Source organism: Nuphar pumila, chromosome 13, assembly GCF_984573655.1.
Source record: "Nuphar pumila chromosome 13, dmNupPumi1.hap1.1, whole genome shotgun sequence".
Taxonomy (NCBI): Eukaryota; Viridiplantae; Streptophyta; class Magnoliopsida; order Nymphaeales; family Nymphaeaceae; genus Nuphar; species Nuphar pumila.
The window spans coordinates 10,586,530-10,602,757 of NC_143261.1; the positions used below are offsets into that span (position 1 = coordinate 10,586,530).

General features: G+C 38.3%; 1 protein-coding gene across 2 annotated transcripts; it reads left to right on the forward strand.

The window, feature by feature from the left end:
- The first annotated feature begins 321 nt into the window (after positions 1-321).
- LOC149817734 (subtilisin-like protease SBT3.9) lies at positions 322-15,536 on the forward strand. Of its 2 annotated transcripts, XM_089984655.1 has the most exons (11): positions 322-483; positions 1,033-1,124; positions 1,216-1,313; positions 1,399-1,554; positions 1,639-1,750; positions 11,895-12,438; positions 12,732-12,829; positions 12,925-13,164; positions 13,334-13,448; positions 14,484-14,694; positions 14,785-15,536. In XM_089984655.1, exons 1-11 carry the CDS (start codon positions 370-372, stop codon positions 15,351-15,353), a joined length of 2,349 nt encoding a protein of 782 aa, XP_089840781.1. In that variant the 5' UTR covers positions 322-369; the 3' UTR covers positions 15,354-15,536. The 2 variants fall into 2 exon arrangements, with proteins under 2 accessions (XP_089840781.1, XP_089840782.1); XM_089984656.1 differs by lacking the exons at positions 322-483; positions 1,033-1,124; positions 1,216-1,313 and having other exon boundaries at positions 1,523-1,554; positions 11,906-12,438.
- The last annotated feature ends 692 nt before the right edge of the window (positions 15,537-16,228 follow it).

A 16,228-nucleotide genomic window follows, 5' to 3' on the forward strand; every position in this document is an offset into this window, starting at 1 on the left:
CAATCAGAATCTCTTCCACATAATTAAAAGAGTTTCAGACAAGGTCAATGCTGTGACTCAGAAAACGGACAAGGAGAGAGAGAGAGAGAGTACCACCCATTCCAATCTCTCTCCTATACCATATAAGAGTCTAATAACGTAATAATGCAGAATGCACATATAAATAATAGGTGGTCGTTGTGCTTCATCATCAAAAGTAATGGCCCAAAAGGAGCAGTGACCGAGCAGGTACGCTTATCGACAATGGACCACACGAATGAACACTCGTTTTCCTTTTCCTATTTCTATTTGCTGTCTTCTGCAATCGTTTCCACGTTTCCTATGAAAAAGTGCGTCACCCACATGACCCATCTCTTGTTTGGAGCTTAAATGCTTGATACTTCACTCTTTTTCTGCTTGTGGTTTTGTTCTTCAGCAACCATGGTGGGTGGTACTGGGTTTCTTCTTCTCCTGCTGCTTCACTATGTCGTTGCAGAGAGAAATGTGAGTTCGATTACTCTGTACCCATTATTGTTTAAGTTGTGGTGCGTGATACATCGGTTGGTTTTGGTTGTTTTCTATGCTTGAAGACTGAAACGAGCTTAGCCAGTTTTGAAGTGATTCTTTTTTAATACTTTCTATGTCGTTTGCTTCGGGTATTACTTTGTCTGCATGGGTATGCCCTCAATACCTCTTCTACTGTATAATTGAAATCTTTAGTCAGTTAATTGGGTACCCATAGTTTTTATCTTTGGACTAAGATTTGCATAGTTACATGTGATAACTGATGAGCTAATAACTTAGAAAAGGGTTTGGCTGTTGCTATCGAGACATTCCACTTTGATCGAGTTGGAGATGCTCCTATCCCCTAAACCGTATCATATTAATAACTTAGCATCCGTTAAACCGTATAATACTTTTGTTTTTCTTTTCTTTTTGTTTAGAACTTGGAATACTTCTTTGTTTGTCTGTACATATTAACTACTATTTTAGTCATAATTTATCGTCTTCTTTTAAGTGATTTTGGGCGTTTGATTCTTCTGCCTCTTGTAGGTTTACATTGTTTATATGGGAGGGAGGGAACAGGGGGATCCAAATCTTATCCAGGATTCACACTACGGAATTCTCTCTGCTGTACTTGGAAGGTGATCTCTTCCCTCCTTTATTTAAAGATTGGAATTGGAAAATGGCGGAATGTGTTTGATTGAGTTTTAGTTCTGAATTGTTGATTATTAGCAAACAAGGAGCTGCAGATTCCATCCTTTACAGTTACAAACATGGGTTCTCTGGATTTGCTGCTTTGTTAACTCCATCTCAGGCCAAACTTATTAAAGGTGACTGTTTTTAGTTGTGCAAGTGATTGTTTCTTGGAGTTAGGAATATCTGTTTGAGTATTCTTGCCTTAATAAAAATCTGTAGAATTTGCTGGAGTGGTTCATGTTATGCCCAACCGCATCCTTAACCTGCATACTACCAGAAGTTGGGATTTTTTGCAAATGAATTTCAAGTCTATGGATGGTATTCTTTCACAGAGCAAGTTGGGTGATGGTTCAATTATTGGGATTCTTGACACTGGTATGTATGTGTATATTGTAGGTTATTATGTGGGAATTACTCTTTGCCATACTTATTTGTTTGTTTCTGTATCGTTGTGTGGAGGAATTTGGCCTGAATCGGAAAGCTTTAATGATGATGGTGTGGGTAAAGTTCCACCAAACTGGAAAGGAGTATGCCAGGAAGGAGAAAAGTTCAACTCTTCCAATTGCAACAGGTAATAGCCATATCTGTTATTGACAGTAAAATTGGTGATGCAGCTGAATAATGTTTCTAACTGGGGACAGAGTGACAGACATATTTCCATTTGTTTTTGTAGCTCACACTTAGTGCATGCTGACTTTGTTCATGTGCTTGTTTTTAATCAATATTAAATAGGTATAAGGTACTATGATGATTGATATCATAGTGATGTGTCTAATAAATACATAAGCTTTCTCTCTCTCATCTAAGAGTTTCACTGTATGAAGCCTGCAGATTGTTTAAATTCCATAAATCTTTGAAATCAGCCAGTTAGTGTATCCCAAACTTGCCATTATCCCATCTGAGAAGCTTCATGTTCAAATTTCAAAATCAGTGCTAATCTAGAAATTTATTTTACCAACAAGAAAAAGAATTTACAGCACCTCTCTCATGTTAACAGGTTGTAACCAAGGTTTGTTGTGTGGAACATTATTAAACTTCAAAAGTACAATCCATGTATTTTTGCTCCTTGGCATGTGGAACTGTGGATAATTCAGTGGCTATGTCCTCTTAGTAATTTATATAGTCATGTAACACCAGGGCCCTAATACTTGTAGACTGGGATCAAGAGTGCCCTAGGATATAGGTAAAAAAACTTGTAAGAAACGAATCTGGCTGGATTAACAAAAGGTTTTGGGGATCTGCATATCTCACTACTTGAGAAGAAATTACCGAGGTGCAACACCAGAATCATGAGCAGACTAAGGGTTTGATGTTTGTTCTTGTCAATGATTGGTTGCATCTCCAAACTACTTTTTTTGTTTTTTGATAATCCCTCCAAACTACAATTAGTACAATTCTAAATTGTGAATAATAGTGATTTGAGCTTTACAATATTGTTCTAGGAAATATATTGCATCTCATAACCAGGAATAAATAGGAATAGGAATGGCGTAGAGATTGTTATGAGTCGTCAGTTTATAGATAATGTAGTTGAGGTCCGTAGGAAGGGTGATAGAATTTTACTTATTAAATTAGTGTTAGGTACGGATATTATTAATATTATTAGTGTTTATGCACCTCAAGTAGGTTTAGATGATTCCATTAAGCATCAATTTTGGGAAGATTTAGATGAAGTAGTACAAGGGATATCTTATGGAGAAAAGCTTTTCATCGGCGGTGACCTTAATGGACATGTAGGCATTAGTAGGGATGGATTTGAGAGTATCCATGGAGGCTATGGTATAGGAGAAAGAAATAAAAGTGGAGAAAGGATTTTAGATTTTTGTTTGTCCTATGATATGATCTTAGCAAACACTTGGTTTAGGAAGATGGAGTCTCACCTAGTAACATTTAAAAGTGGGGTTAATACGAGTCAGATAGATTTTTTTCTTACTTAGAAAGAGAGATGGGGGTTGTTGCATCGATTGTAAGGTTATACCGGGAGAAAGTGTAGCTGCACAACATAGAGTCTTAATTTTAGATCTTAGAATTAGACAATGCCGCAAAAGGGATAGACATAGGATAGATCCTAGAATTAAGTGGTGGGCACTGAAAGGAGCTAAACAAGGAATGTTTGTAGAGCAGGTAGTTAAGGAAGCTGATTGGTGTCTCGAGGAGGATTCAGAATCAATGTGGAATAAGATAGCGGGTGGCATGAGAAAAGTGGCTAAGGAGGTATTGGGTGAGTCTAAAGGCGGTGCACCACTAGGTAAGGATACATCATGGTGGAACGAGGATGTCAAATTAGCTATTAAGGTTAAAAGAGAGTGTTATAGAAATCTAAGTAAGAGTCGGGATAATGAGAATTTGGAGAAGTATATGATAGCAAAGAAGGAAGCTAAAAAAGTAGTTCGAAACGCGAGGGCTAAGGTATATAAGGAGGTTTATGACAAGTTGGATACCAAAGAAGGCGAGAAGGATATTTATAGGCTTGCAAAGATGAGAGATAGGAAATCGAAGGATTTGGGTATGGTTAGATGTATCAAAGATGAAACGCAAAGGGTTTTAGTCAAAGATGAGGAGATTAAGGAGAGATGGAAAGATTATTTTGATAAGCTATTTAATGATAGTCATGCTCAAGATCTTGGAGACTTATCCATTCCTTTTCATGAGATTAATCGTGACGTCATGCGCAAGATTCAAAAGAAAGAAATTGCAGAGGCTTTGAAGAAAATGAAATCAAGAAGGACAGTTGGCCCAGATGGTATACCTATCGAGGGTTGGAAATGCTTGGGAGAGAAAGGTTTAGAATGGTTGACAAATCTTTTTAACTTGATTTGGCGAACAAATAAGATGCCTAATGAGTGGAGGAAGAGTACTTTGGTGCCTTTATATAAGAATAAGGGTGATATACAAGATTGCACAAACTATCGTGGTATAAAACTCATGAGTCATACTATGAAACTTTGGGAGAGGGTGATTGAGTCTAGGTTGAGGAAGGTTGTCATGATATCGGAGAATCAATTTGGTTTTATGCCTGGAAGATCAACTATGGAAGTTATACATCTTCTTAGACAACTTAGTGAAAGATATAGAGAGAGGAACAAAGATTTGCATATGGTTTTTATTGATTTAGAGAAGGCATACGATAGAGTACCTAGGGACGTTCTCTGGTGGACAATGATGAAGAAAGGTGTTTCTCTCAAGTACATTAGAATAATTAAAGATATGTATGAAGGAGTAGTAACCAATGTCCGCACTTGTGGATGGGTGACAACCAATTTTCCAATAACGGTTGGGTTACATCAAGGATCTGCTTTAAGCCCTTTCCTATTTGCGATAGTGATGGATGAGCTTACGAGATCAATTCAAGAAAATGTACCGTGGTGTATGTTGTTTGCTGATGATATTGTTTTGATTGATGAGTCTAGAGCTGGGGTTAATGCTAAGTTAGAATTATGGAGACAGACATTGGAAGCTAGAGGTTTTAAGTTGAGTAAGAGTAAGACTGAATATATGGAATGTCGGTTTAGTAAGCAACGAAGTAGTGATGGGAGTGTAGTGAAGCTTGGTGAGCAAGAAATACCGGTGAATGATTATTTCAAATATTTGGGATCCATCATTCAAAAGTATGGAGAAATTGATGGAGATGTAAATCATAGGATAAAGGTTGGGTGGATGAAATGGAAAAGTGCAACTGGAGTGCTGTGCGATCGTAGAATGCCATTGCGATTGAAGGGAAAGTTTTATAGGACGACTATTAGACCCGCTTTACTATATGGTACGGAATGTTGGGCTGCCAAGAGACATCATATTCAAAAAATGAGTGTAGCTGAGATGCGGATGCTTAGATGGATGTGTGGAAATACTATAAAAGATAAGATTCGGAACGAGGAGATACGTAAGAAGGTAGGTGTTGCACCCATTGAAAATAAGATGCGAGAGAATCGTTTACGGTGGTTTGGACATATTCGGCGAAGGCCTAATGATGCTCCAGTTAGAAGGTTGGAGAAATGGGAAAATATATTAGTTAAAAGAGGTCGGGGTAGGCCTAGGAAGACTTGGATGGAGATGATAGGAAAGGATATGAATGCTTTGAACCTCACCGAGGACATGGCATTGGATAGAAATGATTGGAGGAAAAGGATTCATGTGGAAGACCCTAAATGAATTTCTTTTTTGGTTCATATCGCTGACCCCAATTGTTTTGGGATGAAGGCGTAGTTGTTGTTGTTTGTTGTTGTATAACCATTTGAAAAACAAACACAGAGAATGTGACTGCATTATAAGGTCTCAATTGAACAGATCGAGAATTTTCATTGTCTTTTATGTCAATCATCTTCTTAAAACCTCACCTTAAAGAATACACAATCCAGTAGCCTTTGTCATGTGCTGCTTTGTCCTCTCCTCTACAAATGCCATATTTCTCAAGAGTGTAAAAATATAAGAATGAGTCCATTTTAAGAAGACAAGTATGACTAAAGTAAACAAGAATCTCTTCCTTCAGTTTAAAGCTAGTACCAACTGGTTTTTCACATATTAATGAAATTTAGACAGAATGGAATGAGTTTTGGATTTGAAATATTCTCTAGTACTTTTTGATTAATGTTTCTTGTATTACAGTTTAGTATACGAGAGGAAACATCAACAAAGATATAGTACCAAATCCACCTTTAGGAGACATAGAATATCAAATAAAGAAGTCATAGTGAACAAATGCAAATGTCCTTGTTGATCTATGTTGATTTGAAGAAATGTATAAATAGAAAAAACTTAGATATCTGGTGGTACTCAATCAATGTCATAAAAAACTCATTCAAATTCCTTTGAAGGGTCTATAGAGTTTTATACTAAATAAGTACAAGAAAAAGGAGAAATTATTAAATGGAATAAGAACAACTTACTATGGAAATAGTTGTACTAAATGATGAATCAAGTAGTGTTGAACTGCAATATAGATGAAACTAATTAATGAAGTAATGGTATTATATAGCGAATCTACATAAACAATAGATGATATATGAATCATGATATTTTCATTAAAAATAGTTCCAATTCATAAACATCATGCAATAAAATTTTTAGTCAAGCATTCTTAAATACATAATGAAAAGGCAAACACAAATCACATAATGAAAATAAAACATCAACCATCAATGCATCAAATAAGAAGTTTCAAAAGTATAGTAAGTGATTGAAAGATGTTTGTTTTTCTTTGTACTTTTAAATTTCCTTTCCCTTTAGGGTCAATAGGATCTTAACGAATCTTTCCGAAAAGTATAGTCTAGAATGAATTGGATTTGTTAGAACAAATTTGTTGATAAATTTTGATTTCCAATAATAAACCAAGTCGTACAATACGTTTGAAACAGGTATGGTGTGATATGCTTCCTGTTTTGAATTTAGAGAGCATGATTATATCTCTTCACCTACAGTATATTAATAACCACACCATAATACACCATATGAATTTTATGCCATTGACACTCAGTAGAGCTGAGCTGCCTATCTTAATTCTATGCTACATTAACTGTTTAGGATAATAGAGTTGGGAAGGGGGGAGGATGACCTAGTTGATAATGTGAGACTAAAGCAAATTCATGGTGCTTTAGTAAAACTCTCACACACCCATACACACATTCCTAAAATTCTGGTCTTATGCATAATAGTCACTAGGAGAAACGTCATACCTAAAGGTTGGTAATGTGAAAATTAGAAAATGGACCAAGTACTACCTTAGGGACAACAAGAAACTTAGAAATAGGCAACTAGGTGGAAATTGATATGCCCATACCTATATCAACATTGGTACTTCTAGGTGCTGGTGCTTGGTGTTCCCAGGTCTAGATGTATATAATGTATGAGATACATTGTGTTTCTTTTTGATTTTTTATATTCTCTATATTTTTCCTTTATTTTAGGGGAGAGCTCCATTTGCAACATATATTATGTCTCTTGTGTTGGTGTATGTGTGCAACATACTCAACCCGGTGACACCCCCTTGCTCCCTTCTTTTCTGAAACCAACCAAAAAACCTGTATTGTATAATGTGCCACAGTACCAGCATCCATACCTAGGTGACAGATTTACTGGAACAAAATTACCACGCCTTTCATTGAATGCTTGAGTCCATAAGCCAAAAATATCTGGTAGAGGTGCAATGAAAGCCAATGTTGTCAAAAGGTAAATCAACTAAATAATAATGTATCATAAAAAGTTGTAAATTATCAGTGAATTTTAAAAGGAGTACAAAATAACTATGTATACATGTGTGTGCTCCACTGCAAGCAACCAACCACTATCTTGTGAGGCCATTCCACACTCCTTCCTTACCTTTCTCACGAGTGGAACCACGAGGGATTGAGATTTTCGTGAATCGGCATTCGTAGGCGTAGTGGATTTGGGGATTTCGTGGATTTCTGAAAGGCTCAGGGATTCTCATTTAATTTTTTGGTGTAAATCAAGGGGGGTCGCCTGAACCAGAGCAGGGTGCAATCTGAAACCCTAGACTACCGGATACTCTCTCTCTCTTTGGGTCGTCAGAACCTGGGTCGCCGACTAACCGTGAAGCAAAACCCTCGACTAACAGATACTCTCTCTCTCTCTTTTTGGGGTCGCCTGAACCAGAGCAGGGACACAATCTGAAACCCTCGACTACCGGATACTCTCTCTCTCTCTCTCTCTCTCTCTCTTTGGGTCGCCAAAACCTGGGTCGCCAGAGGCAGACAAAGCTCGTCGGTGCCTTCCCCCAACCCTCAAACCCGATTAACTGCTCTCTCTCTCTCTCACGCAGGAAGCTCGTCGGAACCTGGATCGCTGGAGGTAGACGAAGCTCCCACCGCACATCTCTCTCTCTCTCTCAACGGCAGGGAGGGGGTTTTCACGCCTTGGGAGATCCGACACGGGCGACGGAGGTAGCCCCTCTCGATGAGCGACGATTCAAGGTATTTTTTATGTACTTCTGCCAAATTCTCCTTTTGTGGCGTTTTCATGTCGTTTCTTTTCAAAAAAAAAAAACTTGCTTTTTATACATTTTTAGGCCGTGTTTTTTTATCTTGTGCATAACTGTTTAGTTATACACTGTCTGTCCCAAGCCCGGATAACGAAGGGTTGCGGTAGGCCAGTGACAACCATTGTAAAAACTTAGTCACACCCTATGAATATGAACCAATATGCGAATTTCGTTGGGGCATTTCCTACTAAGCGACGCTCTGTACTCTATAGGCTCGGAGGCAGTGATAAGTGGGCAAGGGTAGCTAGGACATTGCCCAGAAGCGATGCGTCAAACCGGCGCCCGGGGGTGGGGTTAAATAGGCAAGGGTTCCCACACTTTGTTGGACGGGTGAGGGTAAAAAAAATAGTTCAAGACCATACAATTAGGTTAGCCACTTGGAACATAGGGTCTTTAACTGGTACGTTGGTAGAGTTAGTAGATGTTATGTGTAGGAGAAAGATTGATATTTTATGTTTACAAGAGACCAAATGGGTAGGTGAGAAAGCAAAAGTGATACAACCTTGGGGATATAAGATTTGGTATTCAGGAATACATAGGAATAAGAATGGAGTTGAGATTGTTATTAGTCCTGAGTTTATAGATAATGTAGTTGAGGTCTGTAGGAAGGGGGGTAGGATTATACTTATTAGATTAGTAGTAGGTACATATATTATTAATTTTATTAGTGTTTATGCACCTCAAGTCGGTTTAGACGATTCCATTAAGCGTCAATTTTGGGAAGATTTAGACGGAGTAGTACAAGGGATATCTCATGGAGAAAAGATTTTCATCGCCGGAGAACTTAATGGACATGTAGGCATTAGTAGGGATGGATTTGAGAGTATCCATGGAGGCTATGGTATAGGAGAAAGAAATGAAAGTGGAGAAAGGATTTTAGATTTTGGTTTGTCCTATGATTTGATCTTAGCCAACACGTGGTTTAGGAAGAGGGAGTCTCACCTAGTAACATTTAAAAGTGGGGTTAATAAGAGTCAGATAGATTTTTCCTACTCAGAAAGAGAGATAGGAGTTGTTGCATCGATTGTAAGGTTATACCGGGAGAAAGTGTAACTACACAACATAGAGTCTTAATTTTAGATATTAAAATTAGAAAATGCCACAAAATGGATAGACATAGGATAGATCCTAGAATTAAGTGGTGGGCACTGAAAGAAGCTAAATAAGGAATGTTTGTAGAACAGGTAGCTAAGGAAGCTAATTGGTGTTTCGAGGAGGATGCAGAATCAATGTAGAATAAGATAGCGGGTTGCATGCGAAAGGTGGCGAAGGAGGTTTTGGGTGAGTCTAAAGGCGGTGCACCGCTAGGTAAGGATACATCATGGTAGAACGAAGATGTCAAATTAGCTATTAAGGTTAAAAGAGAGTGTTATAGAAATCTAAGTAAGAGTCGTGATAATGAGAATTTGGAGAAGTATATGGTAGCAAAGAAGGAAGCTAAAAAAGTAGTTTGAAACGCGAGGGATAAGGTATATATGGAGGTCTATGACAAGTTGGATACCAAGGAGGGCGAAAAGGATATTTATAGGCTTGCAAAGATGAGAGATATGAAATCGAGGGATCTGGGTATGGTTAGATGTATCAAAGATGAAACGCAAAGGGTTTTAGTTAAAGATGAGGAGATTAAGGAGAGATGAAAATATTGTTTTGATAAACTATTTAATGGAAGACATGCCCAAGATCTTGGAGACTTCTCCATTCCTTTTCATGAGATGAATCGTGACTTCATGCACAAGATTCAAAAGAAAGAAATTGCAGAGGCTTTGAAGAAAACGCAATCCACAAAGGCAGTTGGCCCGGATGGTTTACCTATCGAGGCTTGGAAATGCTTGGGTGAGAAAGGTTTAGTATGGTTGGCAAATTTTTTTAACAAGATTTGGCGGACAAATAAGATGCCTAATGAGTGGAGGAAGAGTACTTTGGTGCCTCTCTATAAGAATAAGGGTGATATACAAGATTGCACAAACTATCGTGGTATAAAATTCATGAGTCATACTATGAAACTTTAGGAGAAGGTGATTTAGTATAGGTTGATGAAGGTTGCCATGATATCGGAGAATCAATTTGGTTTTATGCTTGGAAGATCAACTATGGAAGCTATACATCTTCTTAGACAACTTATTGAGAGATATAGAGAGGAGAATAAAGATTTGCATATGTTTTTTTATTGATTTGGAGAATATATACGATAGAGTACCTAGGGATGTTCTCTGGTGGACAATGATGAAGAAAGGTATCTCTCTCAAGTACATTAGTATAATTAAAGATATGTACGAAGGAGTAGTAACCAATGTTCGCACTTATGGAGGGGTGACAAACAATTTTCCTATAACGGTTGGGTTACATCAAGGATCTGCATTAAGCCCTTTCCTTTTTGCTATAGTGTTAGATGAACTTACTAGATCAATTCAAGAAAATGTGTCGTGGTGTATGTTGTTTGCTGATGATATTGTTTTGATTGATGAGTCTAGAGTTGGGGTTAATGCTAAGTTAGAATTATGGAGACAGACTTTGGAAGCAAGAAGTTTTACGTTGAGTAAGAGTAAGACAAAATATATGGAATGTCGGTTTAGTAAGCAACGAAGTAGTGATGAGAGTGTAGTGAAGCTTGGTGAGCAAGAAATAGCGGTGGATGACTATTTCAAATGTTTGGGATCTATCATTCAAAAGAATGGAGAAATTGATGGAGATGTAAATCATAGGATTAAGGTTGGGTGAATGAAATGGAAAAATGCAACTGGAGTGTTGTGCGATCGTAGAATGCCATTGCAGTTGAAGGGAAAGTTTTATAGGACAACAATTAGACCTACTTTACTATATGGTACGGAATGTTGGGCTGCCAAGAGACATCATTTTCAAAAAATGAGTGTAACTGAGATGCGTATGCTTCGATGGATGTGTGGAAAGACACTAAAAGATAAGATTCGGAACGAGGAAATACGTAAGAAGGTAGGCGTTGCATCCATTGAAAATAAGATGAGTGAGAATCGCTTACGATGGTTTGGACATATTCGGCGAAGGCCTAATGATGCTCCGGTTAGAAGGACGGAGAAATGGGAAAATATATTAGCTAAAAGAGGTCAGGGTAGGCCTAAGAAGACTTGGATGGAGATGATAAGAAAGGATATGAATGCGTTGAACCTCACCAAGGACATGACATTAGATAGAAATGATTGGAGGAGAAGGATTCATGTGGAGGACCCAAGATGATTTTCTTTTTGGTTCATATCGCCGACCCCAATTGTTTGGGATGAAGGCGTTGTTGTTGTTGTTGTTGTTGTTGTATACATGTGTGTGCACACACAATATGCATTGAGTAACAAAGCATGGTCACTATCTTATGTTGTATTAATATTGCCATTGTAACAGTAGATATAAGTTAGTTCTACAGCTAATGTGAACACTCTTGTTGAGATTTCACCTGCCTGATTGTTGGCACATAAATCGTCTTACCCTATGTAACAAAGTGAAGAAAAACAATATTTTATCTAAGAAGTTCATTTCTATGTTGGAGAGATTCCATTTGCATCCTTTTCAGGTAAAAGGCCTAATTGTACATTGTGCGCATGAGCACTCGTGAATATACTGCAATAGCATGGCGACCTTGTTATGCATTTACCATACATTGTTAAGAGTCAGAGCATGGCATAAATGACTTGACTTTGGAAAGGAGAAACTGATTAGAACACTCAATCTCAATTTCATTATGTGCCTCCACTAACAGGAAAATAATAGGTGCACGTTGGTATATCAAAGGGTATAATGCTGAATTTGGGAAGTTGAATTCAAGCGACGGTGTTGAGTTTTTATCTCCACGTGATGCAGTTGGTCATGGTACTCATACATCATCTACTGCAGCTGGTGCATTTGTAAGGAATGCAAGTTTTATGGGCCTTGCTCAAGGTGTATCCAGAGGAGGTGCACCTCTTGCCCGAATAGCTGTATATAAAGTTTGCTGGGCTACTGGTGGCTGCAGCTCGGCTGATCTTCTTGCTGCTTTTGATGATGCAATCTTTGATGGTGTTAACGTGTTATCGGTGTCTTTGGGTTCTTCGCCACCTCTTTCATCATATATTGATGATGCACTGGCTGTGGGTTCCTTCCATGCAGCTGCCAGAGGAGTTACTGTGGTATGTTCTGCAGGGAATTCTGGTCCGTATTCTCAAACAGTGATAAATGGGGCTCCATGGATTTTAACTGTTGCTGCTGGGACAATTGATCGTTCATTCCCAACTTCAATCACCCTTGGAAACAACCAAACTCTTGTGGTAACATCCCAACTATGATAATGTTATCTGCTTGAATGCACAACTGTCCACTAGTTTCCATTGTTAGGTGAATTTTTGCATCACAGTCATGTAAATAATGGTTCCTGCAGTCTCAAACCATTTTGAGCAACATGTGATTGGGGTTGGAGTTGGACAAAACATAATTTTTCAGATGTCAGTACGAACAATTGCTTTCCAAATTTCATATTCATGTTTAGATGAATTTTAAACTTTGCACTTTTTACATGCAGCATTTCATGTAAACCTAAGATCAGTTGAAATATCTCATACAGGGTCAAGCTTTATATGTAGGAAAACATGCTAGCCGAGTTTATCAGATAGTGTACTCCGAAGATATTACTTTAAGCAGTACAGAGAATGTCAAAGCAAGGTGCACTATCATAGCCCTTTTATTTCTTTGAGTTGCATTTAAGGTCATGTGGGCTATATGAGAAATCATTCCTTAAGGAGAGGCTGTTGTTGCAGAGGTTGTGAAGCAGGATCTTTGAATGCTACTTCAGCAAAAGGGAAGGTGGTTCTTTGTTTTCAATCTCGGAATCAGAAATCAATGGATGTTGCTACCAAGACTGTGATTAAGGCCAAGGGGGTTGGGATTGTTTTTGCTCAGTTTCCAACAAAGGATGTTGAGACTTCTTTTGATATCCCATCTGTCCAAGTCGATTTTGAGATTGGAACAAGGATTCTGTTGTATATCCAAACTACAAGGTATAACATACTCTTGGCATGATTATACTTTTACACCTTATATATTGTTATATTTTAAAAAATGCGATTATTTATTTAATGCATCTCTAGTCTTTGTAACTGCAAAATAATTTTTACATGTTCCGTATGAGAATGATGGTATGTGTCATTTTTTTTTTCATTCAAACAGAAATCCTACTGTGAGATTTGGCCCCACCAAGACAGTTTTGGGAACAACTATGTCTCCTGAAATTGCATTCTTCTCTTCTCGTGGACCTAGTTCTTTGTCTCCTGCAATACTAAAGGTGATGAGTTTTTTGGCTTATCCATCAGGAAGGTTTATCCCCTTTTTTGGGTTTTTCTTTTTGAGTATTAAAATTTCCTTTGATTTGAATGGTTTGATTAAAATTTCCTTTGATTTGAATGGTTTGATGGTATTTACTATTTAGCACTGGAAATTCAGTTATCCTGTTTGAGTCCACCCAAACTGCTGGTAATTAAAGTTGGATCTATGCAAGTCGATTGAATAATATATGAGGCCAGCGTAGCAGTTTCCAATTCCTAGTTGGACCCAGACCCCAGCAGGGCGTTTTTAACCCCAACTTGTATCTCATGAGTCATGAGAGATCCTACTAGGATCTGATCTGGCAACATGTAAGTCCCAAAAAGCAGGACTGTTACCCAATAAAGTTCGGTTTATCTACTGCCAGTCCCAGAACCAGGCCTTCCTAAGCCAAAATCACTCACAACCTGAGTTTACATGGGGAATATCTTAGGGAGAGGATTGGATTAGGATCTGTACACCCTTGGGTTCTATGCCAAGCCCAACCTGTTCACAGCCTACCTTTCCCATACCTCCGTATCTGCATCAAAAGAAGAACGATAATAATAAAAAAAGTATCATAATAATAATTGTCATCATCAAGCCTTATCGCAATTACATGAGATCGGCTGCTAATAATAGAAAATATGAACGAACAAAATAGCAGCAGCATCAGGCGAGGTCTGATACTCTGAGACATTGACAGTGTAGCCATTTCATGTTTGTTGCGGTTGCAAAATGGTGGTTATGTGGGAAAGGTGATAGGAGTTAAATTTTATCATCTGAAACATGCAAGAATAAAGAATTGCAATGAATATTTTGAACCTTGAAAAGAACTATACTTGGTGACCGAGTGTCAATGCTATAGCAGTCATGCTCTTGCAGTTTGTTTATGGGTTATGCTCCTCTTTCTAAATGGTTCCTGCTTGTGCCTGCTAGGAGTCTACTTTACATAAAATTATGCCAATTTTTTATCACCAACCTTTGGAATTGTTTCTTTATTTGTTAATGTGTACAGCCAGACATTGCAGCTCCTGGTGTGAACATATTGGCATCCTGGTCCCCTGCTTCACACTTACAAAAATCCAATCATCAATTACATCTCCATTTCAAGCTTGAATCAGGGACATCCATGTCTTGCCCGCATGTATCTGGTGTTGTGGCTCTTCTCAAGTCTTTGCATCCTGATTGGAGCCCTGCAGCCATTAAATCTGCTATAGTCACTACTGGTAGGAAAGAGAGAACATATGTCATTGCATTGCTTTTTTTGTTATCATTATATTTCATAAACTGATTCTTATTATTTTATCCAAATATAGCAACCATTAAAGATGAATATGATCAGAGAATTGTTGAAGAGGGATCTCCTCATAAGACAGCAGACCCATTTGATTATGGAGGTGGCCATGTGAATCCCAACAAAGCTGCAGACCCTGGGCTAATTTATGACATGAACATATCAGATCAAATCTCCTTTCTCTGTAACATGGGGTACAATGACTCTGCTATCAGCCTAATGTCACGTACTCATACTATCTGTGGCAAAGGGTTCAAGTTGATGGAAAATCTCAACCTCCCCTCAATTTCAATTCCAAATCTGTCAAAAAGATTAACAGTTTCTAGAACAGTGACAAACGTTGGTGGGGCAAATGCTGTGTACAGAGTTCATGTAGAAACTCCTCATGGGGTGGATGTCTCAGTAAAGCCGCATATACTATCATTTAATTCTACAATCAGCAAATTGACATATACTGTGGCTTTTAATCCTCTCTTGAGAGTTCAGGGCAGATACTCATTTGGGAGTCTGACATGGGAGGATGGACTCCATCTGGTGAGGATTCCCATGGCAATACGAATTGTTATGAATGATTTTTATGCAGACATATGAACTGCATATGTAAGAAACATTTGAACTGCATTTGCTTATGCGAAGGCTCATGCATTCCATAAATCGATATGCTGGTGCCGGTAAGATCTAGCAAAGCATTTCATGTTGAAAAAGATTCAGGTGTGAGGTGGAATGTGCTTTTAACACCTCTCATTGATAATGTGCTTGCTACTATCTCTAAAATCCAACTAAACTGAATTTTCTCCTCGCTTTGACTTGCTTATATGTTTGTTTTTCCTTTTTCTTTTTACACTGTCAAAATTAACAGTGAATCTGGATAGCTGGTGCTGGCCTTAAAATTTGATCAGAAGCTGTTTGGTTTTTATGATGTCGCATATTTGATTTCAAATGAATTGATCTTAGTGATGGTCTGCTTAATATGCTAACTAGCAGCCACCAAACAGCATTTTGTTACTACCATCATATAGAGATCATCTACTTAAGTTTTTGAAAGTTTACAGATATATTATAGCGACTCACCTTGGAAACCAAGTCCAGACACCTTGTAATAGATCAATATTGACTTGCATTTCAAAAAGGTGGTGGTTTGGCTATATGAAAAGAGAGGAAGAGGAAGAGGAAGAGAGAGAGAGAGACCTTCGAAAGGGGGTTCGGGGTTCGGCGGTGTCAATCGAGCAAGGAGGAGGGAGGCCAGGGTCCGGCGGCATCAACAGAGCAGGGAGGAGGGAGGCCGGGGACCGGTGGCATCAGAGAGAGAGAGAGAGAGAGAGAGAGAGAGAGAGAGAGAGAGAGAGAGAGAGAGGGTCCGCCTGTCCCTAATTATAGACTCAATAATGGAGACATTTATGTCATCGTTAAAGTGTCGCTGCTATTGACCCTAATCCTTGTATATATATTTAACGGTCACACATGTC

Coding starts and splice junctions, on each gene's coding strand:
- LOC149817734 (XM_089984655.1), top strand. CDS start 370: ATGCTTGATACTTCACTCTTTTTCTGCTTGTGGTTTTGTTCTTCAGCA. Junction 1,314..1,398: donor TCAGGCCAAACTTATTAAAG/GTGACTGTTTTT, acceptor AAAAATCTGTAG/AATTTGCTGGAGTGGTTCAT. Junction 14,695..14,784: donor ATCTGCTATAGTCACTACTG/GTAGGAAAGAGA, acceptor ATCCAAATATAG/CAACCATTAAAGATGAATAT.